The sequence below is a fragment of the Cydia strobilella genome, chromosome 1 (genome assembly GCF_947568885.1).
Source record: "Cydia strobilella chromosome 1, ilCydStro3.1, whole genome shotgun sequence".
Lineage (NCBI taxonomy): Eukaryota > Metazoa > Arthropoda > Insecta > Lepidoptera > Tortricidae > Cydia > Cydia strobilella.
This window is the reverse complement of record NC_086041.1, coordinates 13,141,825-13,160,993: the sequence shown is the minus strand read 5'-3', so window position 1 is coordinate 13,160,993 and position 19,169 is coordinate 13,141,825. Positions and strand designations below refer to the sequence as shown.

The 19,169-nt window shown below is 34.6% G+C and overlaps 1 protein-coding gene across 1 annotated transcript in view; it reads left to right on the top strand.

The window, feature by feature from the left end:
* LOC134746525 (uncharacterized) overlaps positions 1-19,169 on the top strand; it is a 137,811-nt gene that overhangs the window by 94,096 nt on the left and 24,546 nt on the right. The window contains exon 2 of the mRNA XM_063680941.1: positions 10,503-10,831. Coding sequence (XP_063537011.1) covers positions 10,503-10,831 — 329 coding nt within the window. The remainder of the gene's footprint in view (positions 1-10,502; positions 10,832-19,169) is intronic.

Genomic DNA, 19,169 nt, shown 5'->3' with positions numbered 1-19,169 from the left:
TCATGCTTTAGATGAATTGTGTTTTTATTCAGACCCGCTGAGTTGTCCTACTGGAATAATTCCGAGCCCTCCGTATTGTGACAAATCATCCAGCCTTGTGTCTCCATTATCTTCCCGACGATCGTGTTTTATGGGAATTTCTGTTGGAATTTCAATTTCTGTGTTAACTTGTTTCGTCAGCTTTATTGATTTGTAAGTGATCGTTGAAATATGTAAATTGTTATTGATGTTGGCTACCGTCCGTTTTAAACACTTAAACGATCAACAGGTTTAGGGATTATTTAACTTAACTTTTTAAAGTTTTAAAGCCATCATTAACTGTCATCGTTAAGTTCCTGTTGTCCATAATAAATAATAATACTTAGGTAAGTTCTTTAGATTATCGTCTTTTACTCATAGTGGTCATTCACTCATAGTGGTTGCCCTAAAAATATATTTATGCATTTTTATTTTCATAATATAAAAACTTCTGAGTACTTATTTTACAATCACAAAGGAATCGGTGTTTCTTAAGAGCTCTGTTTATTACTAGATTGTTGCAAACAGCAACATTTTTAATACCTAGATATAATACTATAATTTCAAGATTTAAATATATTTTTTATATACGTGTTAAAATTTATTTCGACTAACTAATCACTGTTTACTGGAGTCGTTTCATCACCTCACCGTTAGGCTAATTCGTGTGTAATTTCTCTAATGACGGCTAACAGTCCGCGGGAGTAATGCCGGATTGCGCGCAATTTGCCCGGGTTTCTGCTATTGCGTGCGACAACCGGACCTAACGCGGTCAACTCAGATTCAATAAAGCTTTAAATTTTCTCAACGTATGATGTATCGTGAGTATGACTTACAGATACTCCCGAAGTTAGCAAAAAAATTTGAAATTTCCAACTCCTGAAGTACCTAACAACTATATACTTAAATAATGACTTAAAACAAAGTTTATTAGATAAATTCTGATATCCTTGCGAGTTGTGATGGTCTTCAACAAATGATCGAATGTATACCAAATCAAAATTTTAACTTCACATTTCTAACATATTTTAAGTTCTACTATAGGTAGAGATGATGACTCTTGCTTGTGTATCATCGCGATGTTTTGAGTTTGTCAATAACACAATAAGTTTTGCAACAAGTAAAGATGCAAATAAATCAAATTACGCATACTTAATCACATAAAAATTATATGATTCAGCCCACATAAATAAGCGGTAACAGCCAATAAAACAAAACCATAGAACTAAATAAACTCTCCAATACTTTGTTTGAAAGTAAACAGTATAAGAAGTAGCATCAAACACTTGGGGGCAGTAAAACGGTCAGTTTTACGAGGTCGTAAATCAACTATCGCCGGATCGCGTCAGAAGTCAGTTTTAAAAGATTCAATAAAACTTACTTTCTTTCACACTTATGTTGGTGTACCTAGTACCTAAGTACCTACTTACTTATCGAGAGGTACAAAAACTAACAAATCTCTGATCTTACTAAAATTCAGTGTTATGTAGCATAGAACCTTGTTTAATTGTAAGCAGAATATGTGAGCTAAAAATTCAAAACCTTCCAATGTTTTCATAGAATAAACTATATCAGATCTTATCGTATTTATCTGTTTGGTAATATAAGAAAGCCTTCTAGAATAAAGGTAATTATTACAAATGTTCTAGTATGTGCCAAGTTGCCAACTTACGATTTCTGATGCGGTTAAAACCTTTTCTACTGAAAACAATGAAGGTTCTAACCTTGGAGTGCTGACGCGCAAACACCTAAACCGACATAGCTGATAACGTTAATTTAATATATCTAGGGGTTATAGAAGCCTTATTGCAAAAATAACTATGGTTACCTAATACATTCTATCAATTCAAGCAACGTGTTTTTATAAATAAATACATTATCTTATTAATGAATATTGAATAAAAAATTTTTTTTTAATATATTTATTGCTTGTAATCATTAGGTATGTTCTTAACATCCACTCATATGAGTGGCAGTGATAGGAGTGTTGTAGTAGTTAAGTGATGCCATTTATTTAGATACCTGGGTAAAAAACAACTAGTTAACTCACTAAATTCTTAAAAATGTACGTACCTAAGACTAAGTACCTGAGTTAGGTACTTACCTAAGTACGCTCTACGAGAGCGATTTGTATAACGATTTCGATACATTAGAATCAAACCAGTTTACCTTACAATCTACGATTGTCAAAGCGATTAGGACTACGGCTAACAAATTATGTCCTTCTGCCTAAGTTCTGTTGCAATCGCGTCTAAACCAGAACCTTAGTTACTTACGATTTGGTTTAGCTTTAAAATTTGGCTCTCGTTAGTCAATTTATATACTAGGATCATGATGCTTTATAGCTTGTATATTATATTTATGAAACAAACCGGCCAAGTGCGAGTCGAACTCGCGCACCGAGGGTTTCGTACTTTTTTAGTATTTGTTGTTATAGCGGCAACAGAAATACATCATCTGCGAAAATTTCAACTGTCTAGCTATCACGGTTCATGAGATACAGCCTGGTGACAGACAGACAGACAGACGGACAGACGGAAAGCGGAGTCTTAGTAATAGGGTCCCGTTTTTACCCTTTGGGTACGGAACCCTAAAAACTTTCTTAATTGCACCATATCTTCCAGCTTTAAGATAACTAAGGACATTGAAGTGAAAAGTATTTTCCCGTCTGCGATCTCCACGCGATCTCCATGTCGTACGTCGTAAAGCTAACTAGTCTATGTGAGCGTTAATCTATTGTTTTATTATTGTTATATTATTAAACTCTGATATTAAAATTGAAAAATCCCTGTTTAATGAATTTATCAGTCTTTGTTTCTGTTAACTACAGAATTTTGGGGCCATGATTTCGTTATTAACTATTTGAAGTCACTTTAAATTACTTTTACGAGGGCGTCCTCAGAACAGAAATGCACGCAGAGCGGTGCCCGGCTTTGGATGGCGTACAGCGCGCCACGTACTCGTACTTACGTCGCTCTACGCCCGACTCCATCCCGACTCCATCCCGACTTTTAATATAAGGGCGCCCAAGGCGCCCGGTTTTACAACGCGTACAGCGTGCCACGTACTTACGTCGGGCTACTCCCGGCTTTTAGTATGAGGGCGCCCGGATTTGGACACGTCAAGATTGTTTACCTTTTTTCTAATAAAAACGAGGTAAGTATAGATTTAAACGTAGCGCCGAAACTTTGACTAGATTTATTTATTTAAAAAAAATTGGGTTATAAAGTTTTAAATGATTCATTACTACACCTACTTGTTCACGCAGTTTATTAAACAAAATCTTTAAACTTTAAATTATACTTTTACCCGTGTAAATAAAGCGAATAATCTGTAAGGAGATATTGTAAATAAGCATGAGCTAGGGACACCTGTGTTACGCATCGGCCGAGGACAAAAAATACGTATCTGAGTGCATCTAGACAGGAAAATGTGGATAGGACTGATTACAATCTACATTTTTCTTATGAGTAATAAATAGGAAATGTTTACCTACTGCAGGTTTTTAACTGTATTAAGGATAAACACTTCGTTTGACAATAATGCCGTAAACGAGGGTAGTTTCTCGCCCCCCCCTGCCGCCACCGGCGCCCACGCCGAGTCATCGGGCGCGGAGGGCTGCGGCCCGCAGTCTGCGCCGGTCCGTCACCGTCGACGCAAGCTCATGATGACGCTCCTCGGTACGGACCCGTTATTAATATATTTAATATGTCTGTGTCTCACGAAAGTTTTGTTATTAAATAAACACTTCGAAGTGAAGATACAATATTCAACACTAAGAATGCATTAATAAAAACGCTCAATTTGTAGTTTAGTTCAATAGTAGTAGGGATAGGTAGGCATACTTGTAGTCTTTAATGTAACATACGGGCACAAATGTTGTATCTCACTGAATTTATTTACGTTATATATATTAATACAGCCCGGCAGCTTTAACATGTCATGCTCTCTTGAAAGTCTTTGCTTACGGTGGCGTCGTTGATCGGGTCGCCGCTTTCCCGAATGAAGGTTGAGGGAGACGATGGCTGAGATACGCGTCGTACTCGTGAACGGGTGCTGTTTGTGGAGACCGGTCTGTTTAAGTTTACACGGGCTTCATGTTACGTCCTATGTAACTTTACTTTTGAGTGGCATTATAAATAAAAAAAAAATAAAAAAATAAAAATACTTTATTTAACAAAAAATTATACATTGATTTATTAACCTATGATCTCCACACTAGGCTAGGCCTGTCTTGCGGAGTCAGTTGAGACAATTCCAATTTTTAATTAACATTTTCCTACGCTGAAGTTTTTTATTTTTTTTATTTATTATATATTATTTCATTAACGTGAGACACTTCATTCGGTTCTTGTCTGTCTGATTTAAATTCTTGTCTTATAATTACTTATATAACAATTCAAGTCTTGGAGACCTTTTACACCTCTAAGGATAATTTGATGATCTTTTTTTTAATTTATTATACATATTTTATCTCTGACACCTAGAGACTTTTACATCTCTAAACAATTTTAGTAATTGCCTGTTGTTTGTATATTTTTTATTAGGTTTCTTTTTTTTTGTGTAATTCGACATTTAGACTGGATACATCTCTGACAAAGTATCTAATATTTTAATATTGTCTTCGGTTACCGCGATAGTTACTCATGAAATAAAACTATGAAAACGGATTATATCGCGTATATTGAATTTATAATACATCCCGACGTTTCGAACTCTTTACAGCGTTCGTGGTCAACGGGTGACTGAGGAAAAATTACAAAGTGCAAAAATACCCACATACTAAAATAATGAACAATCATAGACTACAAACTTTAAGGCTGGTTGTACATGCAAAATCGGTTCATAAGGCTAGTTATACACTACAGTTATTTTCAAGTAAAGATATATATAGGTATATATACGCGATAAAAACTACGCCGGCTCCAACCCTCAGTTTTTATCGCGTATATATATATATCTTTACTTGAAAATAATTGTAGTGTATAACTAGCCTTATGAACCGATTTTGCATGTACAATCAGCCTTAAAGTTTGTAGTCTATGATTGTTCATTATTTTAGTATGTGGGTATTTTTGCACTTTGTAATTTTTCCTCAGTCACCCGTTGACCACGAACGCTGTAAAGAGTTCGAAACGTCGGGATGTATTATAAATTCAATATACGCGATATAATCCGTTTTCATAGTTTTATTTCATATCTAATATTTTATTGATTCCATATTTGTAATTGTTTTTTGTAAATTTTGGTATTGTATTGCTTGTAAAAATTTACATGTAAAAGTGCCCCTGTGGCCTATTTGCTGAATAAATGTTTGATGTTTGCTCGTTCCAGAAATTAACTGCTATCTTAGCATTAGCTCAAGTAAGTCTTATAAATGACCAATAATAAAATTATTGTGACCTGTTCAAAATTATGATCCGATTTTGGAATTTTTGACACATAAGGAATCGATCGAACCTCTTATTTGATGATTTTGTCTACTGTTGATAAGCATAATTTTCGAGGCTAATTTACTTTTGCTTTAAACTGCTTGTAACATCTTGTAATTTAAAATAAAACGGTTTCTTTAAAATTAATAAAATTATGAATATGTACTTATTAGTTTTACTTGTCGTCGATACATCCTAACCATATCCACACTAATTTAACATCTCGAGACATCACTACTTCCGTCTCTGTCGCTGGGGCCGGTTCGTGCACGTGTGTAGAACCCGTTTCGCCGACCCAACATTTTATTAATTTGTGTTTCTTATACTTTATTATTGTACTGGTATCGCTGGTTTCTTACAGGTACAGGGATCGAGAGATTTTCAATTATATCCTTGTAAAAACATACGTATATCTATAATTACGTTTGTGATTTATATGACAAGACTATACTTTTAAGCATGTTTACTCCGCGGTTATATTTAATTGGGGACTAACAGAATCGGTACCTTTGTGTTATTTCAATATAAAAGCTGAGACAGCAATCAAGAGAAAAAATTGTCAAAGATAATTTTGCATTTAATTATTTCGTATTTTTTGCATATCTGGATGAAACTTTGCTTGCCACGCCACAGGATCTAGTAGATTTTTTTTATGGATACGGCAGTAAGACCACAATATGGATTGAATTTTTCACAAAAACCCTATCTAAGTAGTGTTCACCCCTAGTGGCAACCAAATCCCCGATCACTGCTTACAACATATCTACAAATAAGAAACTTTAACAGCGGTCTACAATTTAAGTATGTAGTAGGTTTTTTGTCCGGTCTCGAAGCTCAGCTCAGCCCATTTGTATCGAAGATAGCAAATTGCCTGCTTTTGTCCTGTCCGCTCGCTCGTGCGTTGTCTTGCGTCTTATTATCGAAGTTCCGATTGATTTGTTCTCTTTATACCTATATGTATTTGCTATAATCACCTTTTTATTCTTATGATTCTTAATATATTTTATGATGCAAATTTGTCTTGATATATACAGGAACCTTCTCGTAGAGATTTTTTTTTCTAAACTAAGAGTAGGTAGTTACGGGAAAAAATGAAAATAAACATTAATTCATTGAGTTCGTGTGTGAAATTGGAATTTAATCCAAAATAATTTTAATAAAAGTCCTCGAAGGAACAAAAGACCTCAAATCCATTGACGGACAATCAACACGACCGCCACGACCTGTTTCAATCACCTCTGGCCATTTAATTTATATAGAAGTGCGGTAAGCTTGGCTTAGCTAACTATACAGGGTGGAAATAGATTTTGGGTCAGTGAGGGCAGCTACCAGATCCCGTGTTGCTTGGCGAAAATGGTCTTAGGAGACCTTCCTTCGATTTCAAATTAATGAAGATTAACGTTTACAGATTTTGGAAAAAACATACAGGGTGCGAGAAAACGGTCATTTTTGACAAACTTTTTTTTTTATGCCAATAGATCCCATTCCTGTCCAGGATCAAAAGCTTGTATGGGACCAGAAAGAAATTTCCGGCTAGAAAAGCCATAAATCGAGAAAAACTTTCCCCATACAATTAGTATGAAAATAAAAAAAAGTCTTTTTTACATGTATTTTTTTATGTAAATCGATTTCATTTCTATCCTGTATCAATAGTGTCCCTGGGGTCAACTTTCGGTAATGTACAAAAAAGCCAAAAATTAATGAAAACTGTTTTCATACATTTACTATGGAGAAAAAGTAAAACTTTATTCTCATTTATCTGTCACCCTAATTCTTCCTCCTATGCTGAATAACTATATGAAAACAACCAATCCTTCAATGAAACAGAACTGTTTAGCGTGACAGAAAAATGTAAATAAAGTTCACTTTTTCTCCACAGAATGTATGAAAACAGTTTTCTTTAATTTCTGGCTTTTTTGTACATTACCGAAAGTTGACCCCAGGGGAACTATTGATACTGGATAGAAATGAAATCAATTGACATAAAAAAATACATGTAAAAAAACTTTTTTCATTTTCATACAAATTGTATGGGGAAAGTTTTTCTCGATTTATGGCTTTTCTAGCCGGAAATTTCTTTTTGGTTCCATACAAGCTTTTGATCCTGGACAGGAATGGGATCGATTGGCATCAAAAAAAAAGTTTGTCAAAAATGACCATTTTCTCGCACCCTGTATGTTTTTTCTAAAATCTGTAAAAGCCAATCTTCATTAATTTGAAATCGAAGGAAGGTCTTCTACGACCATTTTCGCCTAGCAACACGGGATCTGGTAGCTGCCCTCACTGACCCAAAATCTATTTCCATCCTGTATAAGGTTACGTGTGAATATAAATGCAAACTTCTTGACTAATTTAATCTTTATGTATAGGTATATATTTTAGCAATGCATGAATGGAGGCCCTAATCGGTTTCAGTTTAGCCAATTTTCTACGGAAAGTGTACAAACGCAGTAACATTATTCGGGTCAAGGACTTACTGGGTGCAGCTTTGTGAACCTTCCTCACAGAATAATAACCAGCTACGAGAACACCCAGATACTTGCATAGACTTTATTGCCTCCCACATCATCTGTTTATCATACGCACGCACCCAAACTTTAAGATTACGCAACAATTTAATAGTAGGTATACCTAAATATTGAGGCGCTAGCGTAAGTTCGAAATCCAAAAATGCGTAGGTAGTGTATAGTGACAAAGAGCTATTTTTTCTCCGGTACTTTATTCAGTGATATTTGGTGATATCGAAAATAACTTCTTGTGAATGATGGTTGGAAACTCTAGGTGTCCTATCTATGTGTCTGTCTTTAGGTTTCATTTCAATCCTGCTAGCAACAACTTCATTATATTTTGATTTATGCTTTGACATTTAGATATATATTTAAACGCAACTATTAATTTTGGGCATTGTATAGTCACTCAAATATTTATAAGTACTGGTGGTTGGTAGTTTTGACTGAGCGCCGCGTATGTTGTTTAGTTCATTTTTAGTTATAGGGGAATTAGTAAGTAAATACTAACACTAGTTATTTTATTAGCTTAAGATAAACTAACAAAATCTATGGATTGTTATGATCTGAAATAAATGTTTTATTTTATTTTTTATATGTACTACTACGACTACACTATTACGAAGACAATATAATCGTTATAATATAAAGATATTTATATCTTCTTTCTTCATCAATCAAAAGTTGCAAAACATCAAACGAAGAACTTTTTATCAACAGTCTGACACGTGTATCTATAAATCTGTACATAAATCAAAATGTTTATTAGCGACCTACGTGCTCTGGCGCATGTCGTGGGTGGAACACGGCGCAGGCGCAAACTGCTCGACTACAGGCTTTCGCGAATGTCTGAATAATCACCGAGACGCTTGAATCATACCTAACCCATTCATGAAACTAAATATTTCGTTATTAATGTTATTATAGTTTCTTGTCTTTTTCCAACAAATATGTACTTAAATGTCAAAGAGCGACCCTCCGGAATTAAATTTTACATCGGCCTCAGTTTAATTAGGTATGTTCTATAAAACTAAAACCACGCCTACGTCATTTAATGCAATTAGATCGCATTAAAATATATCCAAAAATAAAACTAAGTGAGTCAGAAATATTTTCGTCGTCTTATTTTTTGTCCTCAAAAAATGTGACTTGTATGAGATGAAATTATTTATGTTTTTAAGCAGTTTATATAATTATTTGCTCGTCTCCGTTAATACCTACTACAAAAACAAGTGAATGCGTTGCGTTTCGGCTGTACCTATTTATCACAAATATCACAATATTTACATCGTAATGCCTTTATAGGAAAACATTACAGACATATGTACCTACACACCAATATAAAAAGTTCGTTTTGGCATCATTTTTTATAGATAATTTTTATGTTCAAGGGCAATTCAATAATACTAAATAGCTTGTATAATAATATTAATAATATGTTACAAAACGATCTAAAATAACGAGTAAACTTGACAATTACGACATAAACTTTATATTTAAGGCGGTTCCCTGAACCAGAAGGCGAAAAATCTCCTTATATGATCATGTTTTTCTAAGAGGCGTGGATATTCGTAGACGTGGAAAAAATATATGTAGTTCTTGACTATATTATCTTTAACAACATAGCTTCCGTTACACGAATTATGACACTTCGATCGATACAATTAATTCCCAAAGTAACCTCTAACTCGGACTTTTAATCGTACTTCACTCGGTTATTTATTATGTGATACTATAAACAAAAAAAGAAGAAAAAACAATCTTAACTTAAGTAGTAATTTCATAGCTTTCGAATTTTGATATGTAAGGTAACGTGTTTAAAATAAATAAAAATCGACAAAATTCGATCAAAATTGACACTTGGCGAGTATGATCTTTCTCGTTCTTTCTTGCGAAATATGACAGTGACAGCGGCAAACCGATGGAACGCCACGTTTAAAAGTTACTGTTATTATTCTTCTAATACCTACTCAAAAAAAATTACGTTGAACAATTTACTATTAGGCAAAGATAGATATAACTCCATAATAGATGGATACAGTCTAAGGAAAAAACGTGCCTCGAAAATCACGAAAATTTGATTCTCGATCAGATGGCGCCACTAGCTTTGGGCTACTCTCGTATAGAGGGCGTTGACCGTTTCGTTTGTTATTTATAATTTTAACGCATATCAGTGAAATAACATGGGTCAAAATCATATAGAAATAATTAATGCAAATAAAAAAATCATTTATCCATATTTAAATACATTTTAACGTATTTTTATTATTCTTCATTTTTAGTTTTAAGGTATGTCGATAGATGGCAGTGAATTTACAGCGGTTACAAAATTTACTATGACAGTACCGCTCTATCTTCTATCTTATTATATCCTCTTTGCTATTAGGTATATGTTTGAGGGCTGAATGAAAGCTTTAGAGATGCCTACAATTTATTTCAGGCCAGTGGTTCATTTTACGAAGATGTATAACTATAACGTTGACATTTAAAGTGCATAGTTTTTAAGTCGTATGAATGTATGTAATAAGTTTCCATCTCATTTCAGATGCTGTCCGACCTTACCACTCCGAGTCTGACATCGACCGTCCTGCCATCGAGCCCCAATGCCGTCTCTCCGCCTCATCCCCCCCACTCTCCCTGACCTTCGACGACCTGGAGGACGACGTATTCATCAGTCCCCGGACAGATAACGGCAACGATCTCTTCGCCACTAGAAATGTTGAGATATTCGGATACGGGAGTCCGAGGACGCCTGCGGGGGTGTTGTTGAGTCCACGAAGGGACAGAACTTTCACGTTTCCTGAGACGAGCGAGAAGCACTGGAGGGATAAGGGAGGGACGGATATGGCTGATGGCGTGGGAGACACTGATGTGGTAAGTGATAACCGATATATTCTTGCATGCACGAGAAAAAACTGTTGAAAAGAAGGCAGTCCATTTCTACGTAGATGAAGACAACGGGGGGTAAGTTGGCATAGGCTAGTCTCCACATAAAAAGTAAGAATTAAAATTAGATAGGTACTCGTACTAGGTAAATTACATTAAACGATACAGGAATGATACAGGAAACGTTAATTTTGCCCCAACAATAAGTTTGCTCTGTAAAATGATAACCTAAAATCTTAATTATATTACTTATTACGATTTGCGGTTATTCTCCGAACCTATAACGCCCCGAAGCAAAATATGTTTATAAGGCGTTTATCTAAAATGCACGTGTCTTGAAAACCTTTGTTTGACCGCAAAAATGATTCACCGATGGGTCGACGAGCTGTTTATACCTATTGTGTGTCGTGTAGTTTTAAATACTATAGTTATAAAGTCGAGTTTCAGTTGATCTGGTTTTATATTATGAAGTCACTTGAGTAAGCTTGGATATGAAGAGAGTATTTAATGAATTCTCGGAAATGAAATAGAGGTGTCGTTTTATCTCGCAGCACACTTAGTCTTATACGACTGCTGCAAAATACCTATTAGGTACCTACTCTACCTATATCAAAATATTTAGAATATAGAGTCACTCGTTATACGATATTTTGTAAACATGTCTTGTTTAATTTAATAATTGCTTTGTAATAATTTATAGTATATTAATTATTATGCTTCCCCAACTGGATATACTTACTAAAATCTACACAAATATTTAATATTTGTAGTGGTAATGTTAACCCACACTTAAAAGCCTGCTCGATATCACACAAATCGAAACCACGCTTCATGTAATACTGCTATTTAAAAGTCGCAGGCGCTGAAAGCACTTCAATCTAAAAATAACTGCAACGCACAATTACGCAGTTAATGCTGCAATAAAATAAAAAGTGCTGACTGAGACGAAATTAAATCTTTCCAATAGATGGTTTACGTTCAAATAAATTTCCTATGTTGTTGTTATACAAACGGATAGGGGAGGACAGAATGGGCTTTTATACTCGTAGATTAGAAAAACTCACAAAGCTAGTAGATGACTACGAATATAGGTATATTTCGGTAGAAAAACTATCATATATGATATATAATAGTTTATATTAATATTACACTATATTTTTAAAATGACTCATCCACAATCTATGCAATAAATACAAATTACATTAAGGTACCTTACCAACTAGGTATATAGTTAATTTACTTACTCAATAATTACAGTTTGCATACGTAAATTTGGCATTTCAAGTCTCTAGTTACCTAGTTACATTTATTAGAGTCACAAATTTAGGTAAGCCAGCATTTTTCTTTCGCGTTGCTATTATGGTACAATTAGTACATACCTATGCATTTAGCATAATATTCTCAATTTATTATAATTCATTCACCTGCTGGAACTAAGATAAATAAGCGTAAATCCGCATAATTTTGAGTGCATGCGTACACGCATGTTGGCACGCGGCACTGGCCGGCGTCCAACTAGGAACAAACAAGCCGCGTAGGTATCTACAACATTTATCATGATCTCCCCGGCATGTACATTTCGATTTAGAAAATAATTCTATATCGGGCACCTCTATACGAATAATAAAAATTAATTTTAATTACAAAACTTCCGTGATTTAATAAAAATTAAATATTTAATTAAGGAACAAGTTTATGTATAGGTATCTTTATGATAGGTTAATTAGAGTCAAAAATAAATAATCATAATCATAATCATTTTATTGGTACATACCTATGCCTACAATACAAAGTCTTTGATATATACACCTACTAATCTAATTTATTGGTGACAGATCTACAAAATTTTGTTAACAACTATTTTTCGAGAACAAAGATTTAAATTGGCAGTAGAAAATAGTGATCCAAGTATTAACTTAAACTATTAGTTACTCCTTGTGTGTACAAATAATTTTAGGTTAAATATTTTCATTAATTTAATAATTCAAGTTTGGTGACTGTTTCGATTAATATGATGACAAATATATTTATTGGGAATACGTATTACAATTAGGGAATACAAACTAGTGACAAATTTTTTGTCGACAGAAAATAATAATACTTACATGCCAATTTTTTAAGTACTACACACGTAGCGATTTTTTTAATTCAAACGTGCTGTAAATTTAAATTACAATTATTATATTTTATTTTCCCGATACCTATCTAATAAATAATAATGTTTATAATCCACTACAACCTCCATAGTGAATTCCCAAACGACAGTGAGCAAGCTATTCTGAGTTCAGAGTAGTCATATTTATCTCGTAAGTAGTTAAGTAGTGTGATATATAATGACTTGGTCATCGCACGGCTGCATAATGACAAGGATCATCGTCAACTAATAAAAATAATTCTAATTGAACATAACTAGCGCTAATCACATGTAGTTTGAGCATTACACATATTTACGAGTACGGTGATTACGGTACGAGTAAAGCAGTGTGTGCGATTGCCAAGTCATTATATGTATTAAAAAATAAAGATATCTAATATTCATATCATTATGGCGTATGAAAAAAAATTAGAAAAGCCGCTTCCATTCTCCCAGTTCCCATTCAGCGACTTTTGCCTTTACGTTTGGCGTAAAATAAAACTTATTTCAGTATTTAGTACAGGATTAATTGTCCCGCAGGCGTAAGGGATGGATTTACGCTTTACGCCCATTGGCCGATGAAAGGGATTTCCGAAATGACCCGTTTTTACTTTTACTTTTATGTATAGTAAAAGGTTAGTGCGCAGTCGGTGGGGATTGTATTGTTCGCTACTTTTTTAATGGATGAGTGTGGAGAAGTTATTCTTATAAGAACAACTGAATATAATTCATGTCCATACCTACCTGTCTCACCTTATTGCAATTAAGTATAACAGAAAGTTATGAGATACCTAATCAAGTAATTAAGTATTATTGTCAAGTTTTTAACAGACTTTTAAAGTACCAACGAAGAGGTCGACATAAGACGTTGAACAATTTATTACACATAATCTAATTCGCAAGTAATTACTTGCTTGATAAATTCAGATTAGTTAGTTTGTTAAATATTTCATTAGTATTACTAAACAGTTTCTCAAGTTGCCCGGTTTATATTCGCCTTTTAGACATAATTTAACTGAGATTAGCTAATATTGTCTTCGGTTACCGCGATAGTTAAAAATTACAATTTTTCCTCAGTCACCCGTTGACCACGAACGCTGTAAAGAGTTCGAAACGTCGGGATGTATTATAAATTCAATATACGCGATATAATCCGTTTTCATAGTTTTATTTCATGAGATTAGCTAAGTTTTATGAATTACTTATAAATTATAATGTAGGTAGGTACAGGACAAACGTTTAAGAATACCGATAAGATAAGATAACGATACCATAAGTTTCCAACTGGGAAGCAAAACTACACGCGCATATAATTTTCCAAACCCTGCTAGTGGTTTTCAAAGCCTTGCACATTTCACACTATGAAAGTACACCGTATCAAACATCTTTGTTAGTGCCTTCACTCGCCTGACCTTGCGCCCGCAGTAAACCCAACTGCAACTGTAATAACATCATAACGCGTTAATGCCCACTAATACTACTCGTGTCTTACTATAGTGCTACATCGGGGCATTGGTATATACTGCCAGATAATTCGACAGACGAAGTTCTTTGTAAATACCATCCTCATGATCTGTACGATGTACTTACATCACTGTATCTTTTACCACTACCTACTATAGACATTTTGACATCAAAACACAGGAAACTATAAACTAATGTAGGATAGTTTAGTGTTGTTTACCAATATTTCAATTGATATTTGCTGGGTCGTCAGTCTTCCGTGACCACAGCTAGTGCAACCTAGTTGAAACGTCGGAAAAAAGGTAAAATAATGAAATTTAATCGCGTTAGACCCGGTAATGACATTAATTTTGTGTACAAAACGCGAGAGTTTAGTGTTACACGGGAAACTGGTTGGTCATTGAAGATGTATACAAACGGATTTAACATAGTGTTGTGGATTTAAGCTTTGAGGCGTAAACTACAAGACTTGAGTCGCGACTGCTGAGCCTTGAAGCCTCGAACCTTAAAGCCTCGGAACCTTAACGACTCGAACTAAGAGTTCGTGTTGCTGCTTACGAGCAAAGAAACCTCGAGTCTTTTGGCCTCAAGCTTTAAAGCCTCCTAAGCTTTGAAGGTTTAAGTCTGTAAGGTTTTTAGCAGTAAAGGTTTGGAGCAAAAAGTAAAAGCTTTTAACAAATAAGATCAACCTATGCTATAGGGTAGGGTGAAATTTAATACGTTGTTGTGAAATAAGGAAAAACAGAAAAAGATAATTATGACATCGCGTTTTTAGAGTTCCGTATAGTCAACTATAAGGGTTCCTAACCAAAATAGTTTCGCCATGTCTGTCCGTTCGTCTGTCTGTCAGTCCATAAATGTATGCCGGCGCATTTTTACACTTCTGCAGAAACCGTTTTATTTTTTTGTCTCTTAGTTGTTTAGTTTGCGTTCATGAATTAGTCAATAGCGGAGGCGGTTAAAAGTTAAAACGTTCAAGCGGTTCAAGTAATCACCCAGTCTTAATTAAGTAATAAATATATTTTTTAATACTTTTATTTTTATTTCTTATGACTCACTCATATAGGACGTAACGGAACGGGAAATCCGTTGCGTATGTATCTGGATGTACATACGCAACGGAATCACGGTTCTAAATGGTCCACCCTGTATACGTTGCAGGCAGTGAATGCGTTAACTGATGATAAGTTACTCTTCCGATATAGATAGGTATATTATAATATTCGTAAATTCTCTACACAAAAATATTTTTTGCAAAGAGAGCTCAACGTATGAGCTTTAAGCTTGACACAAGCTTTTAAGGTTCGGGGGCTTGAGCTTAAGTTAAAAAGCTAGAGTTCCCTATGAGGCCCGAGTCTTAAAGACTTCATTTTGGCAAGTCATAAAAAGTTTGTGTCGTTAAGGTTCTAAACCGCTTTGTGAGCAATCCTTTAACGCTCTAGCTTTCAAAGCTTGAGCCTTAAAGGTTCGCGAGTAGTTAAGGTTCAAAAGTCTTAAAGACTAGTCTTTTAACAACACTAACTTAACAAAATTAGTAATTTAACATGGCATACATCTCATAAGTAGAAATAAAATTCACATCGAGTATTTGATTTAGATCAAGAACATGTGTAAGTAACGGCACAATAATACCGAGTCATTCAACAAATTAACATAGCCGATAGTAGAAGCGAAGACAACAACCGCATAAAATTAAAATATGTCACGCATGATAATGAAATATGGGGCAAATGGGCACGGATTAATTATAGGTCCTCGTGTTATTCATGCACCAATCTTACGCGGCTGCATAATATTACATAAGCCACACTATTCCCAGTTGTGATTCACAGCGGGAGAACTTACGGAATTAAACGCAATAACACTTGAACCCCTGTCTAATTAAACGATAACCGTCCACGCACGGATTATACGCGTAAATTAATCGTAATACACTGCGAAATGGTCGTATCACAGTTATTAGTCATTGTGAAATTGTATGAAATGAAACAATGGATTGAAATATGATGCCACCTTCTGATTGTCTGTTGCGGAATATGATATGGGTGTAATGGGTGTGCAAAAAATGTGCTCACATACGTGTACAGAGGGGTCCCCAGTAGGGTCAAATAAAATACATATTATCATCAAAGCTGACCAGTTTCAAAAAGTTTTGCTTACAATAATCGATGTTGCTTAACTCTGTCCATAATCCATACTAATATCCATACTAATCCATATCCATATTCCATATATAGCTATATCTTTACTTCATTACTTATCCCACGTTTAGTGACAACTTTACGACTTGGCCCACGCCACGTGGTCAAGTCTGAAACACTAAATTAATTTGACTATTATTTCCTTGAAATAAGCACGAAAGCATTGTTACAAGTGAGTGCGTGATCTAAACTAGTTTAAATGATCAGTTAACCCTCTTAGTGCTTAACTGATCTATTGACTCGAGTTAGCGCAAGCTTAATCTGGGGCAGCTGTGCTTCCGTGGTTTATTGGCTAGGTCGTTCAAGGTTTCACGACGAGATGTCTTACTTGTTGGACATCTGCTTGAGTTAACCATTGAATTAACGAACTAAACTGCACACCCTTCCAGAGCATTTAATCTTACATCAATGTTAAGCGGATATTAATATAGCAATATTAGTCTGGATTTGCCCTGAGCGTCGCGATATTGGAATCTCGACACAATCCGAATTTCAAGTCTTTTGTGGTGAGCGTTCCGACTCAACGTCTAGCGACCTTCACCTAGGAGGAGTTTTGTCCGAGGGGTGTCAAGTTTCGACGGATCCGCGGCCGGCTCCCTGACACAGCGAGGTTGGGAAATGCATCGCAGGATCGCAGCCATAGTGTGTTTTAGTATTTAAGGCGGTTCCCTGAGCCAGAAGGAAAAAATTTGCTCACATACGTGTACAGAGGGTACAGGGGGATGATCATGTTTTTCTAAGAGGCGTTGATATTCGTAGACGTGGAAAAAAAATGTAGTTCTTGACTATATTATCTTTAATATCATAGCTTCCGATACACGAATTATGACACTTCGCTCGATACAATTAATTCCCAAAGTAACTTCTAACTCGGACTTTTAATCCAACATTACTCGGTTATTTATTATGTAATACTATAAACAAAAAAAGAAGGAAAAATAATGTTAACTTAAATAGTAATTTCATAACTTTCGAATTTCGATATTGTAAGGTAACGTTTATAAAATAAATAAAAATCGACAAAATTCGATCAAAATTGACACTTGGCGCGCATGATCTTTCCCGTTCTTTCTTGCGAAATGTGACAGTGACAGCGGCAAACCGATGGAACGGCCTTAAGATATATTGTATAATATGTATGCTAGTCTTAAGGTATTTGTGGGGTCTTAAGCTTAAGGTATCTATGGGCCAATAGTTGCCTGAAAATAAAGATTTTCATTTCATTTTATAAACCTTAACTAAACAGACAAACGCGCACAAAAACAACAAATATTTCCCGGTTTAAGATATGATATTAGTTAGTAGATTTTACGATACAATTTTCTTACAAACACATTATGCAAAGTCACACTTACGTGTCTGTAAAGTACATAATATTGTAACGGTATATTTCACGACCGCATGTATGTGCAATAAACCATATAGAGTATTTATATGCAATAAATACTCCCAAACAATAAAAGTTCGCGCGGAAATCGAACCTGCTTTAATACGCCATAACGCATTGTTCCTGGCCTGTAAAAATAGCCATTCAAATTATCCCCCCTAATAAAACAGTACTGTATCACTCACTTGAATAACTTATGAAATTTTTACACTTTCCGATACAGAGCGTGAAACAAGTAGAATTAAAATTCATGCAAAAAATAGTTAGGTACGTATTTAAAAAAACTGTTTTTAATCGCCTCTATGGAATTAAATGACAGAAAAACAGTTCAAAAAAATAGAGATATTTTGGCTGAAGGGTTAACAAACTTACACTAAATATATAAATTATTTACCCTTATTTGTGGATAGGAAAAAAGTAGACTTTCAAAAGACTGTTTGGGCATTCACTATAATCAAATCTTAATTTATAATTTTATAAATCAACATGGCTTTCGGGTGCAATAATAAAATAATCTGACTTCGACTAATTTGTACACTTGCAAAATAACATGCTAAAATCATTTAATTTCTGTACAAACAAATCTATACGACATAACTGATATCGTACCGTAATCTTGTCGTATAGTCTAACCTTCTCAAATGTCAAGTCCTATACTAAACTTTATGAGGGCATTGTTTTATTAATATCTATAAAAAGTGCCTCCAAGAGCTTTTTAGCTTTAGTTAGAGCTTCCCTGTTTAGTATTTTATGGGCACGCTAAGTTTAGTTCACCATTTACATTTAGTGACTTGTGACTCAAAGCCTTATGCCGAATCGTTATGAACTATTTTTGATTGGCTGTATAATTATGTTAAAGTTTCTAGATTATAGTTCCTATCAAATATTTACCTTATATGTTGCTTTCCGGTACATTGGATTTGAAGCTATATTTGCTACCAAATAAGGTTTGTTTTCTGACGGTCTGTTTATGAATACACAAGTTTGAATTAGTGTTATTACGAATTGCAATAGTTTATTGAAGTTTATTCCTTTATTTCAGCTTAGATATTTTATGATTTTACGATGTCGGTCTCTCGAATTGCACTTGCTATGTTAAAACCTTAATTACATTCCAATGTTTGGATTTCATTAGATTAT